General features: G+C 40.0%; 1 protein-coding gene across 1 annotated transcript; it reads right to left on the bottom strand.

The window, feature by feature from the left end:
* Positions 1–664: 664 nt before the first annotated feature.
* p2ry6 (pyrimidinergic receptor P2Y6) lies at positions 665–18,603 on the bottom strand. Its single transcript, XM_074641879.1, has 4 exons — positions 18,508–18,603; positions 18,256–18,347; positions 3,889–4,325; positions 665–3,757 (listed from the first exon to the last, which is right to left on the bottom strand). The coding sequence occupies exons 3-4, from the start codon at positions 4,314–4,316 to the stop codon at positions 3,085–3,087; spliced, it is 1,101 nt and encodes a 366-aa protein (XP_074497980.1). The 5' UTR covers positions 4,317–4,325; positions 18,256–18,347; positions 18,508–18,603; the 3' UTR covers positions 665–3,084.
* Positions 18,604–19,612: the final 1,009 nt, after the last annotated feature.

Here is a 19,612-nt window from a genome sequence, read left to right as displayed (position 1 = left end):
GATTGACAGCCCTACTTAAAACAGACAGAAATTGCCAAATACCTATATTGATTTCTGTTCATGGCCTAAGGACCAATTTAAAAGATTACAATGCAAATGGAAATGCAAATGTAAGATGTAAATCTGTAAGTCTAATATTAAGATTTACCAAACGGAACAGGCAGAAATGGTAAAATATTGGTTTCTGTGCCAAGAGGTTAAGACACTAAATTTAATTAACATCTAGTGTTTCAACTAGGATGTGCAATGTACATGCAGTGCAATTTATTAGAAATATGCTCATGCCATATTCTAGTTTTATTCTTAGTGTTTTAAACATTTCACCACCGTATGTTTGGTCACCCCAGATATGGGGTATCAAAGTATTTCCTTAAATATTCACCAACTGTTGGCTGTTTATACAGTTTGGAAGCTCAGATTTAAGTTTTGGGATTTTCATTTTGCCCAATAAATTTCAAGGAAATCTGTAACAGACACCGTCATGTTGCTAGGTAAAATTGTGTTACTGTGTAAGTTGGAGAAGTTGCCCACTTTGCAGAAAGTGTGAGTAGGGAAAAGAGCAACCAACACAAAGTTCATGTTGTGAAAAAGATAATATAGACAATATATATTCATTAGAAAATGACTTTTATCTGAATGAAGTAGTAGTAGGAGGCATTCATGATAAGGCTGCGTGATGTTTTTTTAATGGCTGTTTTCAGTTACATTAACATCATAACAATTACATTACATCAAAAAACATTTACACGAGCAGCTCAAGGGGGCTGCATGGTGGTAAGAAAATAAACAAACTAAAAAATATATACAAAGATAAATGTTAATTTTTATCAACATAATTATATCTATGTAACAAAAATAAAATAATATTCCTGATACTACTCTGTGGTACAGTATTTTACAAAAATAGGAATTCTTCTAAATAATACTGATTGACACAAATATGTTGGCACAGTGGATCTGACAGTCATCTGAATCTCTCTGAACGGACCAAACACACACACATTTCTGACAGAAAAAAATCAGACATTGCAAATATTAAACCAAACAGACACATAAACAACAACAACTACACATTCACTTTTGTTTTGCTGAAGCCAGGAGCACAACATACAGTATATTACTACATAACATACAGTATATTACTACATTGGACATATACGTATATTAGGAAGTTCTCAACATTTTTAAGCACATATATTGTGGTCAAAATGCTCCATGCATTTAAAATGCATGAAAATGACATATTCACATTAAACCAATATGCACAGCAAGTCTTCCCTCATGGGTGCAAAACCAAGTGTTTTCAAAGTTGAACAAGGTTTTTCTGTTACAGTGGCTTCAGAGCAATTCAAATCACATGTATTTACAAATCAAAATTATGATTATTCTAGTAATTTCAGTTCAATTATGATATCAAATTGTCAAATCAGAGAGGGCCACACGAGCTCCTGATCTTAAGGCTGGGGGAGTTTAGTGCAAGTTGAGGATTAATATATTACTATATACTTATACTAAATTACTTAAAACATTAAAATTTGAATTAAGTTAAATTAACATTAAGCTACAGCAAAATGCAGTTACAACCAACTACAACACAATCTGTATTTATGTTCATTTCATGAACTCAGTAACTCAGTTACTTGGTATAACTCCACAGGAAATAGTAGAAGGAAGTTTAAGGTATGGACTGTACACATTTAGACTGTATTGTGTCCAGATAAAGCTATTAAAACAGTACTAAGTACTAAACAATTCACACTAGAGCTGCTCTTTAAGTGTACAGAGCTCCTTTTCATTAATGGCTCTATGCCCTATTATTCATTCTTTATTCTATCGTCTCTAATAATACCCAACGTCCATCAGCAGAGGTGATTTCATGGAACAGAAATCCTAATTTCATGGGAAGGGTTCACATACTAACAGGAAGTGGAAAATTGCAGGGTTGAGCCTTAATTTAGACCCTCAAGTCCGTAAATTGCATTTTTCCTTCCTTCTAAGCATCAAATGCATCTGATAACAAATTTTAAATGTGTTGGGACGTGAAGAAAACTGTAGACTGATGGCCTGTTTTAGTGTGCTATAAGCTGGATATTTAAGTTTTGTTGGCATCGGTTTATCTCCGATTATAGTAGCTAAGATCTTATCCTAATAACCATTTTTAGAAAGTATAGAGCCAGCATTTCAGTGCAGCGTGGTTACGGCAGTGGAGTGCACACACCATCCAGTGGTGAAAGCGTGCAACAACAAGTCTTACAACTTTTAGGAAAGAAACAGCAGAATATGAAAATGTAACACTCCATATAAAGATGCACATTTCCCCACACAAGTGCTTCATGCAATTCTAACAAGCAGTTATAAACATTTACAATCACTTTGAGCATTTTAAATGGCTTTGAGCCATGGTGGATTTCATCCCCCAAAAAATAAATGTATTTATCTTTCCTTCTCTTTCACCATTTCTTTTACCCCCTCTCCACATCACACACATTTCACCTCTAGTTCTATATAGACTGCGGAGGCCTCATTATTTTATCATGTTAGAGCATTATCATTCTATTCATATCGTGGTTCACAGTGTCAAACAAATAGGATTATTTACAAAAAAAGTAGATAAAGTTTCTCTTTTACTGCCCAGCGCACAGCGGAGACTGAAAGTAAACATTTCACAGATAAAAGGGACAACGCAGGATGTGAATGCCCTGGTCTACTGACGGTATGTGTAGCACATGTACAGCACTCCTCAGCTACAATAATAATGAAATAAAGACAAGAGAAATACACTGTGATGGTTAATGTCAATTCAAGATTAGCTCTCAGAATATCTCCTCCTAGTTTTCTCAGTCTATGTTCACCTTTCATCGTACAATGATGAAAGATTACAACCTTCATTTTTGCATTTCAGAAGTCTTCTTGATATATCAGTACCTCTAAATCTTTCTTAAAACCTCTTAGGAAGGTACGGTTGTTCGTTGCAGTGAGTAGTAGGTAAAAGCATAAATCAAGAGGAAACTCAGCAACCATGTACTACTTTGCATCCTCCTTTGCTTTAAGGAATACTGTTGCAGTATATGCTCTCCTGTTGGCTCACACACTGGTGCCCTTGTCCCTGAGGGTGGTGACTCTGAGCATAAACCTTCTGGTGCTCCGGCGGTAGCGTGGCTGGGTGAAGTAAAACAGAATCGGGTCCAGAAAACTGTTCATGCTTGCAAACGGCCTGGTGCATTTATAGATGATCGAGAACATGTTTCTAGTCTCGCAGGGCGCGTTAGGAAGAGTACGCACCACCAGGTACAACGTCTTGGTGAGGTGAAACGGCAGGAAGCTGATGCAGAACACCGCCGCTATCACGATGATCATCCTCACCGCCTTCTCCCGTTTCTCCCCAGTACCAATGGAGACACCCTGGTAGGTCACCGGGCGGCAGAGGATGTGGGCCATCCGACAATAGCACACCATCACGCCCACGAAAGGCACCAGGAAGCCGAGGCAGGTCAGAGCCATGCCGTAGGGATAGTAATCTAACGACCTCTTTGGCGTGCTTAAATCGTAACACACTGTGCGGTTTCGCTGGATTCCCGTCGCGGCGAAGTAAAAAGTTGGCGCGCACAGTACGCAGACCACCAGCCATACCCCTCCGCAGACGTACCACGCCAACTTGCGACCACCTTGCTTCTGCCACATCACCATAGGATGGCAAATGCCCACGTAGCGCTGCACGCTGATGCAGGTGAGGAAGAGGATGCTGCCATGCAGGTTACTAAAACAGGAAAATTGGAAAAAATAAAGACGGTTAAGTCAAATCTTTTAACGTTTTAGAAAATGATGGAATACTTTCAACACATAGCTGTATACGGAAATAATTAGCCAATATTCAGTCAAGTATCTCACCTGTAGAACTGAAACCTGACCATTTTACAGGCAAACTCCCCAAAGGGCCAGTAGTCATGACTGGCGTAGTTGTAGATGAGCAAGGGAAGTGACATCACATACAGGAGGTCGGCTATGGCCAAGTTGAGCATATAGATGTTGCTTTTGGACAGATTGGGCCGAGTCCTCCATATCTTTAGTATGACAGTAGCATTGAGAGGAAGTCCGAGCAGGAAGACTAAAATGTACACACCAGGTAGTAAAATACGTTTAAAGTCTTCCTTATAGGTGCAGCGAAGGAGGCCTGACCTGCTGACGTTGCTGATGTTGGCGATAAAGCTGTGTGCTAAGTACGGCTCTGTAGGCCACACGGCGGTAGAGAGGGAATCCAAAGGGGAGGATATCGAGATGAGAGTTTCCGTCGAAAAGGAGTTGAAAGAATGTGGCATCTTCACATCCTGGAGGACAGACAGGGAGAGACATGAGGGGGTTGTTACTTTAATAATAATAATGTCAATATTGTAATTGAAATAAAAGCAAATGTGTGTATAAGCACAAATTAATGTGATTTGCCAAGCTTTTAGGCATTATTAAAAGTAACAGGAGATATTCACATTCAAAATACACTTCTACATTCTGCATTTGTAATGCAGCAGATGCTGTTCATGGTTAAGCTTTTAAATTCAGGTTAAATCAAATCTGCAAACAAATAGGTGAAACAGATTTAGCATAACATTGACGTACTGTGTGTATGTGTATATGCATGTATCTATGTATTGTACATGCCTGTGTGTGCATTGAACATTTTGTGATGACTGTGTATTCAAATCTTAATAAACACAGACACAGAGAGATAAACTCTCTCCACCAGAGGGCACAAGAGATCAGCATTTGTTCAATTTATCCCATCCACATCTTCAACGTCACAAGGAAGCAGTCACCTTGAGCCCCATCAACACTTTCTAGGCATTTCATTGTTGTAGCTAAAGCATGTAATGCCAACTCTGATTACTTTATATGCTGTTGGACAGTGCGACCAGTGTTTCTCACAAGGTGATGGAAAGGATAACTGAATAAGACCTCTAAAAGTTATTCTATATACTATATGTTATATAATTACAAAGAAAAGAAAAACACTTTTGGTAGAACTGATCACGACTGGTAGAATTATGCAAGCAGTGACGAAGGGTTGCAATGAAACATTGCTTCTTTTAAATGGGTAATAAGCTACAAAGTCGTATGTTTTTAAAGTAAGATCTTAATCTGCAAAATAACTACAGCTATAACCTAAAATGCTATCGGGTAACAACGAGTATGCAAGTCTATGCACCAATCTGATATCACGTTATCATATAATTTATCAGCTACACAGGAACAACAACAACAACAACACGTGTCATTCGCCTCCCGATCTGTACATCCTTCCCGATCCGTACTACGCATGTGCAACTCTCAACAGAGATGAGAAAGAAGCGAGACGGCTCATGCGTTAGTTACTTCCATCATCAGCTCCAAAAAAATGATCGCACTACTGTATTTAGTAATAGTACTTGCTAAGTAAGGGATAATGTACAACGAGCCAGTCATTGTTGAGAAATAAACCCAGACAGGCTCTTGCATCGCCCTGAGGGAGGGTTTATTTCACAACAATGACCTGCTAAATCTACATTATCCAACTTATTACACGGCTACTTACTTCAGTAAATCAATAATTTGACACAAATACAGTCCGCCAGAGTCGGACATCAGAACTGCGCCCATAGCAACGGTCTGTTATAGATAGCAACGGTCTGCTTTAAAGAAATAACAGACTGTAGAGCACCATGATTGACCAATCAGAATCAAGTATTCAACAAAGCTATGTAATAAGTTACTAGAAAAACTGCACCAAAATAAATAAAGGCCCAGCCAGCCAGCCCATTAGATTATGATAATGTAATCCTTCTATCACTTTAGAACAAGTGGCAGCTGGACAGCTGCAAGTTTTGAAATGAAAACAACTGCAGACTGTCTGGTCTCCCACTTACAACTCACTCTGTCTGGAACAAACCGTTAAACACACAGATTAATCAACATTTTTAATTACAGCTCCCACCACCAATATCAATCATATCCATTTGCTTCATAGCAGCATGTGGGCGAGTAAGTGATTGTCTTAAAGCCACTTCCTCTGAAGCCTCGTCAGACTGTGACTCATTCACAACAAAAGCCTACGTGTGCCTATGTGTAAGAATGCGTAAATGTGCGGCGTCTTGTTAAACTTCTTAAAAAAAAGTCTTTGTATGTTTCTAAAAAAAAACTGCGAATCTGTAAGAGGGTGTGTTTTACATTAGCTCCTCAGTGTGGGTGCATGAACAGTTTGTTGTGAGCAACACGTACGCATGATTTCATCATTTCTGGGAGAGTACTTGGAGGAGAGGAGGAGGAGGGAGAGGGAGCAGAGCACCAGCATACTATAAAACATTTCACTACGCTGAACCAATGAGCAAAGAGCAATAACAAAGGTTTTGGAAAGTGCAATGCAGTTGGCTATATTTGGATTTTTTCTATTTGTCGACTAACCTGTCTCATGAAATGCCAACTTTCTTGGCTATCTTAAAGCCAGACGACGTCATGACAGTCACTCAAATCAATACGCCTTCTGAAAACACTGCACTTTAGGAAGTGACGTCTGATTAACTCCATAAATCACACCGTCAAAATGTAGTATAATTTATGATGTTTTGATTGAAAGTGCTTCTTCGTTCATTCGTTCGTTGTTCAGACCTGCCTTTAGTGGGCTAACCATGCCCAACCTCCAGGGATGAAGTGTAATGAACACTGTTTTTTGTCTAAATTTCATATTAAAGCTGCAATACATACTGTAACTTTCCACACGTGCAACTAAGATAATAGCGCTTCCTCTTTGTGAAGTTGTATCACGTTTTATTGGTATCATAATGTTGGCGTGTATGCAGTTAAAGTGTCAAAGAACGAGCAGCAACATGAAACCAAACGTGATATTTACTTCACTAAAGAACTAAACAGGTCACTGGGAGGTCTCCTTTGTTTAGTCTTACACTATTAAGTTTATAATACAGAGAAACACATTCTGGATCCTGCAAGCCCTAGCAGGCAAATGACTGATCTACAAAGCAAAGCAGGAATAACAGCTGAGATCTGCCAACTGGAACAAGCGCAGCTCTGATTCCCATACTGAATGTGTGCACCTCATTAGGACTGCCACCGTGGTGCGGATAATCATATATCACTGGAGGAAGATATTGTTCATGAAAAATGAATGAGCTGCCAAGTGTCAATTTCTTTTTAGATTAATAAGGGAGAAGAGGCAAACAGAAATGTAAAACCTCTTAGCGGGATATCGTATCAGTTCAAAACATGTTGTGGAAGCAAATATAATTAAAAACTGATAGAACTGAGCCAAGTTAATAAGCTATAATTGATCACTGGCACATATGGTTATTCCCTTATGGGTTTAAATGGAAATATTCACTGGACGAAAACAGATATTCACCTTTCAATAACAGCAATTTATTATTTAATTCTGTGTGGCTTTAATGATAACTGTGTATATATCAGTGCACCTGCATATGTGTGTGTTTGATATGGTCATGTTTCCCATTTTCAAACACTCTAGAGAGTAAACAGTAATCACAGGCCTCTAAATGGTCATATCTGCACTCTGTGTGTGTGTGTTTGTGTCTCTGACGGCTTCTGGGTGAAGTGTTTGCTCACAGCTACTCTCCAGGCTGTATACATTTCCTAAACAGTGTTGATCTTAGTTTAATAGCGGTATAATAGATAAACACATTCAGGCACAGCAGGAAAGACAGACAGCGAGACAGACCCACACCACAAACCCACTGAAAAAAATGGTAATTCAATTGGAAATCACAACTTTTCATTTCACAAGATTTGAAGCATAATTATATCCTCTGATGCCTATCGATGTGTAAGTATAAAGAAACATTGCTCTTCTAAAGATAAGTCAAATGCTGTCTCAGTTCTCGTACTTCCGTATTTGCTATTTTCAGTGCAGAAGTGCGTTCACATTGAGAAGAATGGCAAAATGCAGTGCTCTCTAAGTACCCAGATGTTGTACTCAAAATGGCCAAAACGTTGAGTGTAGAACGCTGGATACTTCTCACTCTCAACGATCGTCATCTTTGCTACGTAGCGGAAGGGGAGGGGCCACCAAACTATTTAAAACTTGTGAAAATGGCGAGCAAAGAAGCTGCAGTGGTTGCGATTGAAATGACAAACACCTAACTATCAGGGCTGTCAAAGTTAATGCGATAACGCGTTAACGCAAATTCGTTTGAATGCCAGTAATTTCGTTAACGCATTAACGCAATCGATCTTTTGGAGGTTGTGGCAGGCTCAGTTTTAAAGCTAGTGAAGATACTGGCATCATATGAAACTAGAAAACTTAAGGAATCCATTGGTACCAACCATGTCATACTAGCTTCTCCAAGGAGGTTAAATAACGCTCCAAACTTGTGCTAAATTTTGGCGAGGAAAAACTGTCATGGCCATTTTCAAAGGGGTCCCTTGACCTCTGACCTCAAGACATGTGAATGAAAATGGGTTCTATGGGTACCCACTGTGGAGGAATTTTTAGAGCAATTAATTGGAGACTGAAAAGTGGACCGGATTAGGAATGACTTACACTGGAGGTTTATTTATGTTTTGAGTTCAAGGAGAATCGATTCAGCAAATGCAAGTCAACAAGTGTGCCGCTAACCCAATTCTGAGGAGCCTCTCCTCAGAGAAGACTTTTTGCCTGAGGCAAACAGACAAGATAACCCAAACATTGTAATTGTCTATAAAACAACACATGGATATCAGTGAGTCAGTAATGTGGCATGTCTGCCACTGTTGTGTGAGATTCTCCCCCGCTCTGCGCCAACCTTGGGAGGTAGACAAGAAAACAGGCTGGGCGATTATTAGAGGCCGTCAACATGTACCGGGGTGGGTAGTTAGACACAGCTAGAGACTGACCAGTGACCTGGGGTGCCCAGCAAATGGTTTCATTATATATTACAGAGGGAAGGGGGGGGGGCATTTCCTAAGGAATAATTCCTTAACACCCACGAGTCTTCCCTTTACAGACATGACTACTTTATGATAACCACATGCAGTTTGGGTCAAGTCATAGTCAAGTCAGCACACTGACACACTGACAGCTGTTGTTGCCTGTTGGGTTTGAGTTTGCCATGTTATGATTTGAGCATATTTTTTATACTAAATGCAGTACCTGTGAGGGTTTCTGGACAATACCTGTCATTGTTTTGTGTTGTTAATTGATTTCCAATAATAAATATACATACATTTGCATAAAGCAAGCATATTTGTCCACTCCCATGTTGATAAGAGTATTACATACTTGACAAATCTCCTTTTAAGGTACATTTTCAACAGATAAAAAAATGTGCCATTAATTTGCCATTTGGTTAATTTATTACTGCCAATGCGACGTGATATCCGTGGCTGACCATCACCAGTGGATCTACTGGTGAATGCACAACAGCCATGTGAGATTTGAAAGTGTAAAGTGTACTGACGGAGGTATCCAAATTAAGACACAGCTGAAGGTAGTTAAATGACACACAGGTTTAGTGTACAGCTTTAGACTATTTTTAGATCTGTAGACCGAGAACATACAAATGAAAGTTGAGTGTGCAATGAAGTCATTTCAAGCCACATGTTTACTCCATCGCGACACAAACGGCAAACACTAATTAAAACATTGCTCACCGACCTTTGCAGGAATTCATTTGGCTAGTATGTCATTATGGGTGTGAAGGAGTCGTCTACTTTTTCTCTATGACTCAGAGGTGCAGCTTTTTCTGCCCACATAGTTGTAGTATTTTTGGCAGGTTTCCTGAAACTTGTCCATACATCTTCTCCTCAAACTCTTTCTGTGAGAAAACAGACACGTCTACTGAAAGCTGTTAGTTACACCACCTTGAGGGGAAAATCACGTGATGTTGTACTAATAATACAACCGTTTTTATTCTCAATTTATAATAAATATTTGTCATATACAGTATAGATATATCGATATAAGAACTCAAACTGCTCCTATTAACTATTTACACTTGTTTGAGAAAGAAAAGTGCTGTAGATGCTCAGATATGTTGTACAGTACTACTGTAAATGTTACAGTGGGCAGATTATAGATTACCTCCACTGCCTGGCAACAAATATAGCCATTCATCCAGTAACACGGTCAAAGACAACACCGCTCTTTCACGCTGCATTCACTGGTGTATCTGATAATCTGCAGGAATCCTCTTACCCTTAAAAGCATTGTACTGTACTCAGTACAGTGTATGCATCCACAGTGGAAAAGATTCTTGGAGAATGCGGGCATCGATCCCGCTACTTCTCGCATGCTAAGCGAGCGCTCTACCATTTGAGCTAATTCCCCTTCCGCCTACATGCACCAAAAGACGCAAGTTGACATGTCATGTAGCAGTACACACCCACGGCCCTTCCCACAGGGCTCATGTTACTAACAGAGACGCTCCCCCAATCTCTTTCACACATGCTTTGACAAGAGAGGCACGCTGCTGCATACTCTCTCTGCCCTCAGGCCTGCCAAAGGCAGAGCTGAAGGTGGTGACGCAAGATTATTTATAAACCACGATTGCAAGAATGTGACTGCAACTCAGGACAGATATAAGAGATTAACAACTCAACATAACCCCAACAGGGTTGTAAATCAAACGCCATGTATAAAGTATTTAATTATTATTCAGCATGCGGATTTGGTAACATCAGGACTTCTGAACCCTGGTTAAGGTAACATGAGTCAGCTGAGAGTATGTCAACAACAAGCTCTGATTAACCCATTATACACTAAATTCCCAGCACTAAACAACAGACAGTTAGCGACTAACAGGTGAACATAGTGGATCATTTAGTAGTTAAAGGACCAGTGTGAAACATTTAGGGGAAGAAATGGAATATAGCATTAATAAGTATGTTTTCTTTAGCGTATAATCACCTCATAAAAAGAATCGTTGTGTTTTCGTTACCTTAGACTGAGCTGTTTATATCTACATGGGGAGCGGGTCCTCTCTCCACGGAGTCCGCGATGTTGCACCGCCATGTTTCTACAGTAGCCCAGAACGTTCAAACCAATCACTGTTAACTTTTCCTGCTTGGGCTGGAGTCAATAACGTTACTTGCTCCAGTCGCCACCACTCTCTCTTTCTTGCTTCACCACTCACTTCCCACGTACACACACACTCTACGCACTGACTCTGCTCCAAATGGCTCTAGAGAGAGCCATTCGCGTTATCGCGTCGGCCACCGAAGCTCTACAACACGCTTGGCACACGGGAGAAGCTTCAGATGGTTGCAATCTCCTCACCGCACCGCTAGATACCACCAGATCCTACAGACTGAACCTTTAAGACATAAAAAAATTGTGAACATGACAATCACAATTTCCAAGACCCTAAGATGACATCTTTAGCAGCCCAAAAACTAAAAAATAACCAGAGAGAAAATCATGTTTTTGCTTCTTTTCTAAACGCATACCAACATGACTAAGTGCAATTTAAAATACAAGAAGGGCAATCTGTTCAAACAAGCATGCCTGCCATACTCACACACACACACACACACACACACACACACTGTGGCAGCAAAACCGGCTTCAGAGATGCTGGCCTGCAGATAATCTAACCTAATGGAGCAAGTAAAGGGTGACTGGCAGATAAGGACACATAAAGCCTCATACTGTACACTGCACAGACACTCTCTCTCTCTGTGTAATAAACACAGAGCAGGGCAGGAGATGTTGAATTGAGGAGAGAGAGTGGGGAACAATTCACCTCTAATTACTTTCCCATCTCTGATCTCTATCCTGTCCCTGGCCGTGCTAATCAATGATTCATGCCCGCTGCTCCTCATCCAGTTTCTGCTGAAATACAGACACACACTCATTCACTGACATGCATCATGCTTTGGCTGCAATGCCTTTGAAAAATGACACACAAAAGGACAAGGAAAGAAACAAAAATCAGTGTCACACAGTATCACACACTAGCCAGACACAAGCACGCACACAAAAAACGGCTAAAACGCAGCAGTAAAGTCCATTCATCTGCTGTACAGACAAATACATGATACAAAACATGCACGCACGCATCAGCACACAAACATCCTCTTTGCTGAGATAAACAACAAACATTAGTTCATTTTCCCAAGAAAGACAGATGCAGCTGCAGTGGAAACACACACACACACACACACACACACACACACGATTGCACGCTGCAGATGTCACCGCCCTCTGTCTTAATTAGGGGAAAAAATAAACACTTTACTGATTATCTTAGCTAATATGGTGCAGGCTAATTTGAGTCGATCAATCCTGAGAACAGGCACTGTGGCCATTACACAGGAGACATTTTAAACCAATCAGCTGCACCATAAATAGACATGGGGTGATGTGGTGTTCAACAGAAACACACACACACACACACACACACATACACACACGAGAATAAAACAATTGCTTGTTGCATGAGACCCAACTGTAATCAGTCAAGGGTGCTAATAAACAACTTCTAAACGGTCTCCAGGGAGCATCTATCACACACCAAGCAGCACACATATTTGAACTTATCCCCCCCTTTTCTTGGTCTTCTCAGGGAAATTATTTGTTTCTACTGGATTGTTTGATTTCCACAGAAGAAGTGCAGAAGTTTAAGTACAAATATGGACATTATTACACGGCTAGACAGAAGGATTTGTGCATTCATCTAGTAGAAAATCCCCTTCTGGCAGAACAAAACCAAAAGCCAGGGACTTCTAGTCCACAGAGAAAATACAGAAGTGACAGGAGTTCCTTCAAAACTGATATGGATCTCAAACAAAGCTGCAAGTGACAATGCAGAGAGCCGCTCTGTTGGTATGAATTTGTCGTAACTTGTAGATAAAAACATGTTGATGCTCGTTGCTGTAAGGATTTGGATTGAGGATTATATTAGGCGTGCAAAGACACCAGTACAGGCTGGTCTCTGCGTGACTCTTGTCGAGCGGTTGCCACACACAGCAAGGGAAGTGAATGCAGCTCTGATGAAACAAGTAAAATCCAGAGACAGGGCAGTAGGGCATCGGGTACTGAAACCTTCTAGGTTCCTTCTAACACGATCATCAGACTAAATTGTCATTTTGTTTCAGCCTGTGTTCCGGTTAGTTAATTTCTGTTCCAGATGGCAGTTTTGTTTTATGGGTTAAAGCGCCGACCATGAACTGCAATGCACCCGGTTGGACTAGCTGTGCCTCTACTTAGTAGGGCAGGGACAATACACCTATCTCCCGATTCAATACTATCACGATACTTTGGTGCCGATTCGATTTGTATTGCAATTTCCAAGTATTGCGATTCAATATTACGAATTATTGTGATTTTTTTAACACTAGACTATGGGAAAATGTTAAAATCGTACACTTCTAGAGTATTTTACTTTGTAAAATATCTAAAAATGTATGCAGTAAAAATGTTTGATTTTCAGCACGTATGTAGTTAGTCCTGAAGTCATAAAAGCATAAAAACTCCCTTCTACTTCCGTATAGACTCAAATGAAGCAAATATATCGATTCTGGCATTAAAAAAATCAGTTTTCAAAATTGTAGAAAAAAAATCAATTGTTTGTCCACAATGATGTTCCAAGAGTTTGATTTCCAACATCTTGAACAGTTGCTCAACTCACCTTCAACTTAATGTCCTCAGAGGTGGTTTTGCAGCAAGACATACTGTAGGTGAGACAATAAGATACAAAAAGCCTACATAGGGTACATCACTGAATGTTTCGGACTAGGGGAAAACCAACTGAGGTCCCAACAACTGCAAGATACAAGAACAAAAGTTCATTACAGCAGTTTTTTTCCTTATCTGGTAAGAGGGTCGTACTGTAAAGGACAAAGGGTGTCGTTTCCTGTACAGAGTGTAAAGCCCCGGGAGGCAAATGTGTGATTTATTGGGCTGTACAAATGAAATTGACTTGACTTGACATAACAGTTGCATTAATCTCAATTATTTTAGTAATCATTTTTTTTGTGGCTATTTTTCATGGAACTAGCTACGACGACGTTGACTTCCCTACTCTTAATCCGGCCAACAAATACTGTTGTTTCTGTTTGCCATTAATGAGCACAACACCAGACCTACTTGAATCACTGAACGAATTAAAAGATGTGCAAAGGTCTGAAAAACAGCAATGGTAAACACACATAAACAAGCATGAACACAGATGCAACAGCCACACAAACAAGCTTACTGTCCATTTCCTCCTGTATTTCTGTCCTTTACACCTCTCCATCATTAGAATAATAAGGGCTTATTGATAATGCACAAATATCCTGGGGACACAAATATTTTCAACTCCTGTTGCAGCCCAGGCACTTGTTATTTTTTTTCTCTTGAATGATAATTGTTATTGATTCCCTTTAATGTTGATAGAAAAACATGTTTTTCCAAACATAAGTTGATGTAACAGCTTGATACACGCCTTTGGTGAGGCAAAAAGCTTAACAGAGTGGCAAGCAGCAGTTAGCCTGTGCCCTGTGGTGGCTGTTGTCATGGGTTTGTGGTGCAGAGGGGATGGGAATGCAGCTCTGGTAAAAGCAGAGACAGTTAAGCATAAAGACAGGACAAACTGAAATGTCTTAAAAAGACTGATTCTCCGATGAATCTCTGACAATCTTGGAGATTTATACAGTATCTTCTTTAACATTAGGTCTGGTTGCTATGGTTCCCAATTAAGACAAACTATCGGAGTGATCCCTTTAAATCCTACTCAGACCAGAGAAGCTACATTTATCTTGGGTCATTCACATTAAATTACCAATTTTAAGGAGACATTTGGCTGAAATGTTTGGGAGGGCTTCCTCTGACCTTTTGATTATTTACCCGAGGAGATAATACTGTGCACTTAACTTTGTCCTGTAAACAACTTTGGCTGTGTTTCTCTCTCTACCCCTCTATCTCTGTCTGTGTGTCTTTAAACCAGCGGGACATTAGTTGGTTTCCAGTCAGACAGACAAAACACCCACAGAAGCCTGATCATTGCCTGGCAGAAAGGAATCTTCACTAAAAACACAATCCCCATGCCAAAGTCCTTCGGCGAGTGTGCCAGATGTTTACACATGACAGCCCATCATCCAAATGATTCCTGGTTATTACGTCAGTGATGTGACAACTTGTTTTGACTGGAGTTAGGTTCCCTCACAGCTACAGAAATGATGGAGAAAACAGTGTGACATATAAAGTTGTGTAATATGAGGTCATTCAAAAAATTCCAGTTACTCAGATATTTTTCCACTGGTGCCATCAATAGCAGAGATGATGTATAGAATATCCAAATGACAACAATGTCATTTTTTCAAGCAATAATGCCAAAAAAAATGAGGGGGATTTGCTGTTTTTCTTTGTCTTATGTGAAAGTAAACTTCATATTTAGAGGTTTTAGACGGCTGGTCAAACAGAACGCGACATTTGAAGACGTTACCTTTGCCACGGGAAACTGAGACGGCTATTTTTCACCTTTCTCCCAGTCAATTATTAACGTAATTGAGAAAATCTCATGTGTATGAGCGAGTGGAAGCATTTGGCTGGCAGCTATCTCTTTGTCGCCTACACAGCTTGTTTTGACGGCATCCCATGACGATGCTTTTTCCTGTCTCTATTATGTTCTCAGTGAAGTATAAACTCTCCTGTTGCATTAAAGAGATAGTTTGGGCGTTTTGAAGTGGGGTTGTATGAGGTTCTTATCCGTAGTCAGTGTATTATCTACAGTAGATGATGGTCGGCACGCCCACAGTTAGAAGAAGCGGACACAAGTTACTGCACAGAAGCAAAGCAATGTACTGCCGTGCAAAACAGCAGCAAAACATATTTTAACCGCCTAAAAGAAAGGCTCGATATCAGCTTAAGTGAACGCTATATTTAGAATATTTTCACCCGTTTAGCTTGCCGTGAGACAGCTATATGTTTATGTTTCCGACAGGGACCTGAAGCCGTTATCTATGCTCTCCAAAGCAACCAGACCAGAATTTTACCTTGCAGAACACGGCAGTCACACAATAACACAAACTAACTGATCGAAGCAGCGGTAGACCAGCAAGAGCATAGATGGATACAACGGCTTCAACTCCCCGACGGAAAGGGCTGTCTGTCGGCAAGGTAAACTGGCTCGCGGCCGCAGCTTTACAGCGCTCCCCGCCCGGACCTTGCCGCACCGTGGACTAGGGCTCGCTGCGCCCTCTCTCCCCGCCGGGGAGGGACGGGGCCCCCTGCTCCTGGTGCGACTGTCGACCGGGGCGGACTGTCCTCAGTGCGCCCCGACTGCGTCGTGCCCCCAAGGCGGGGATTAGGCCCACGTAAAAGGCTCTAGGGGTCTGCGGCGATGTCGGCAACCCACCCGACCCGTCTTGAAACACGGACCAAGGAGTCTAATGCACATGCGAGTCAGAGGGTGCAAGCAAAACCCCGTGGCGCAATGAAAGTGAGGGTCGGGCGAACCACCGACCCGTCTCGTCCGCACCATTGGGGAGGTGGAGCATGAGGATGCTGATGAGAGGTTAACGTCACGCTGCCGTAAAGTGGTATCAGTGCCGTTGTATCGTAGCCGTTTTGCGAGTACGAGTACGAGTACATGAGCACAGTATCGGACCCAATACCCGATACTGTTATCGGTATCGGTGCATCCCTAATTCTAAATATAGCCTACACTTAAACTGACATAGATTTTTTTAGGTGACTAAAATAAGTTTAACTGCCGGCCCCGTCCACAGCAGTACATTGTTTTGGTTCCGTGCGGTAGCTCCTGTCTGTTTCTCCAATCGGGGGGCGTGCCGACCATCATCTACTGTAGGTAATACACTGACTATACCTTATACAAGCCCACTTCAAAACACCCAAACTATCCCTTTAAGATATCAATGAGCCCAGCGTTATGAAACACTGTACTGGGTATTCTCAGATGGCTGATACAGATATTGAGACAGAAGGTTGTGGACACAGTGCTAGTTCTCATAACACTTCAGTCATATTGGAGTTGCTGTAAAAAAAAGAAAAGCCATTTACCAAGGTTGTAGGATCCATAACAGAATCCATGAAGGAACAAATCGCACATAGAACATGATGTCTGGGCCGTTGTTCTTAATACTCCTAACTCTAATTATCTTGTAAAAACATGTATATAATGGACCAATTCAATGTAACATAAAAAGTCTAACAAATATGAACAAACTTCTGCAAATAAGAGATTATTTAAATTTTCTATCCAGGATGTCAACAATTAATGTGTTTTCTCAAGCTGCGAAACCACACGCTAAATTCATGGGAACGCTGGAAGTTTCCCAGGATGATTATACGGCCTCATTTCTGTGGTTTTGAGACTTTGAGCTCAATAATTAGTCACATCTTTAGGTTTCATTTTCATTGTGATGGTTCTTCAAAACCTCATACTATATTTTCTGAAAGCTTCGTTCACATAGATGCTGCTGTCACAAATATTCACACCTGAGGCAGGCCCACTATGCAGCCTGAGGGGCACACTGTGGGAATGTTTCTTTCATTTCCAAGATTTAAAGAGAGCAAGTTCCTGTTGACAGAAAACAGGGAGAAAGGAATGCAACAAATCGGATACTATCACAGTCATCCAGAGTCAGTTTCAATAACATTTCCTACATGTAGCATTCAGAGATGGCACAACAAAACTATTAAACCGGGATAAGAATGTCACAATGATAAAGTGGAGCTAAAATGCCATGTCTAAATATAGCTACATGGGTTGACAGGCATGCACATATACATATGCTTGGAGGTGACCTGACGTGGAGGAGGACGCATATGTGTACCCATGTAAATGATATTACTATATATTTGCGCCCCCCTTTTATTTTCTATTAACTTATTTGTTTATTAATTTAATTTATTATTATTATTACTGTAATTTTTTTGTATTAGTATTGTTTTTGTGTGTTTTTTTCTAATTCAATTCTTTCTTTTTATTATTATTATCATTATTATTATTATTATTATTATTATTTATTTTCTTAATTTTATTTCAATTTTGAATTTTGAAGTTGTTTTCTCTTGTGTACTTTAAAAATGGTTTATAAACTATTGTAATTACGAACTTTAAAATGCATATATGAAAACAACCTGGAAAAAAGGGAAAAAATAAAGTATAAAAAAAAAAAATTAAATTAAATGCCATCTAGATCGATTTTAAGATTGCTATTTAGCAAAACACAAACACACTAAAAGCCCCATGGGACTATCATGTTGTCATTATTTTGATAAGCTATACAGCTTCATTCCTTTAGTGAGAAAAGAGGCAATAATAAACAAAAACTTACCCGGTATGACTGCTAAAAAGAAGAAGATATTACATCAACAGGTTGGCTCCATGGTGCGTTACAAGACTCGTCCTGCTCCTTTTCTCTCTCCTCTGTAACAACAAGAAACTAGTTCAGCTTGGAGGGAGAAACACGTTGAGGAGAACAAATGTGATGAGCTAAATCCCGAGGAACACACTCGAAGCTGTTTTATACCATAAACCGAGTAAAAGTGTGTTTTAAAGTCGCAGTTTTCTCAGTCTCTGGACCTACCTGCTGTCTGTGGAGTGACTCTGGTCGCTGCACGCTCACTTTACACACTGTAGCTGTTGCTGGTGCTGCTGCGGTGCTGCATGACGGAGCGCGCTTCAATGGGGCCACGCATGCGCAACGAGTCTTGCACCACATAAGGAAGGCAAAGAGAGGATTCATCTTCTCATAATTAAATAACCTACCATAGTCACGAGAACTATTATAGCCCACCTTGTGTTTATGATTGTTTTGCTGGCAGGTGTGTTTTAAAAGTTTAGGACCTCACACCAGTCAACAGTTTAACCCTGCAGGGGTCAGCAACCTTTACTATCAAAAGAGCCATTTTAGGCAAAAACAAAACAAAACAAAATCTGTCTGGAGCCGCAAAACATTTGATCATTGTGATGAAGGTAACACAGTTTATAGTCCAAGTATATAAGTCTTATGCAGGGAGGGCCAAAGTGCAAATGTACAACGCAGTATTAGGGTCACATTGAGGGAAAAAACATCTGAGATTTACAGAATAGTCATAATATTACAAGAAAAAAGTCGTAATTTAACGATAAAAAAGTCATAATATTACGAGAATAAAGTCAAAAGTTATCGAGAATTTTTTTTCGTAATATTACGAGAATAAAGTCATAACTTAATGAGAATAAAAAGTTGTAATATTACGAAAATAAAGTCATAACTTAATGAGAAATAAAGTTGTAATATTACGAGAATAAAGTCATAACTTAACAAGAACATTTTTTTTGTAATATTACGAGAATAAAGTCATAACTTAACGAGAAAAAAAGTCGTAATATTACGAAAATAAAGTCATAACTTTACGATAAAAAAAGAAAATAACACGTAAAATTACTACTTTATAATATTATGACTTTATTCTCTAAATCTCAGATTTATTTTTTTTCCTCAACATGGCACTAATACTCCGTCGTACCGTCGTACCATAGACCTACAACAATGATAAATAAAAATGAAATCAAAGAACAGTTATTCATTTCCATTTTTATAAATCCACAGGGAGCCACTGGAGAGGAGCTAAAGAGCCCCATAAGGCTCCGGAGCTGCAGGTTGCAGACCCCTGGTTTAACCTAATCACGTTCTAAATCAATGCGCA

This window comes from Sebastes fasciatus, chromosome 7, assembly GCF_043250625.1.
Source record: "Sebastes fasciatus isolate fSebFas1 chromosome 7, fSebFas1.pri, whole genome shotgun sequence".
Taxonomy (NCBI): domain Eukaryota; kingdom Metazoa; phylum Chordata; class Actinopteri; order Perciformes; family Sebastidae; genus Sebastes; species Sebastes fasciatus.
The sequence above is the reverse complement of the archived record's forward strand: the minus strand, read 5'-3'. Positions and strand labels throughout refer to the sequence as shown.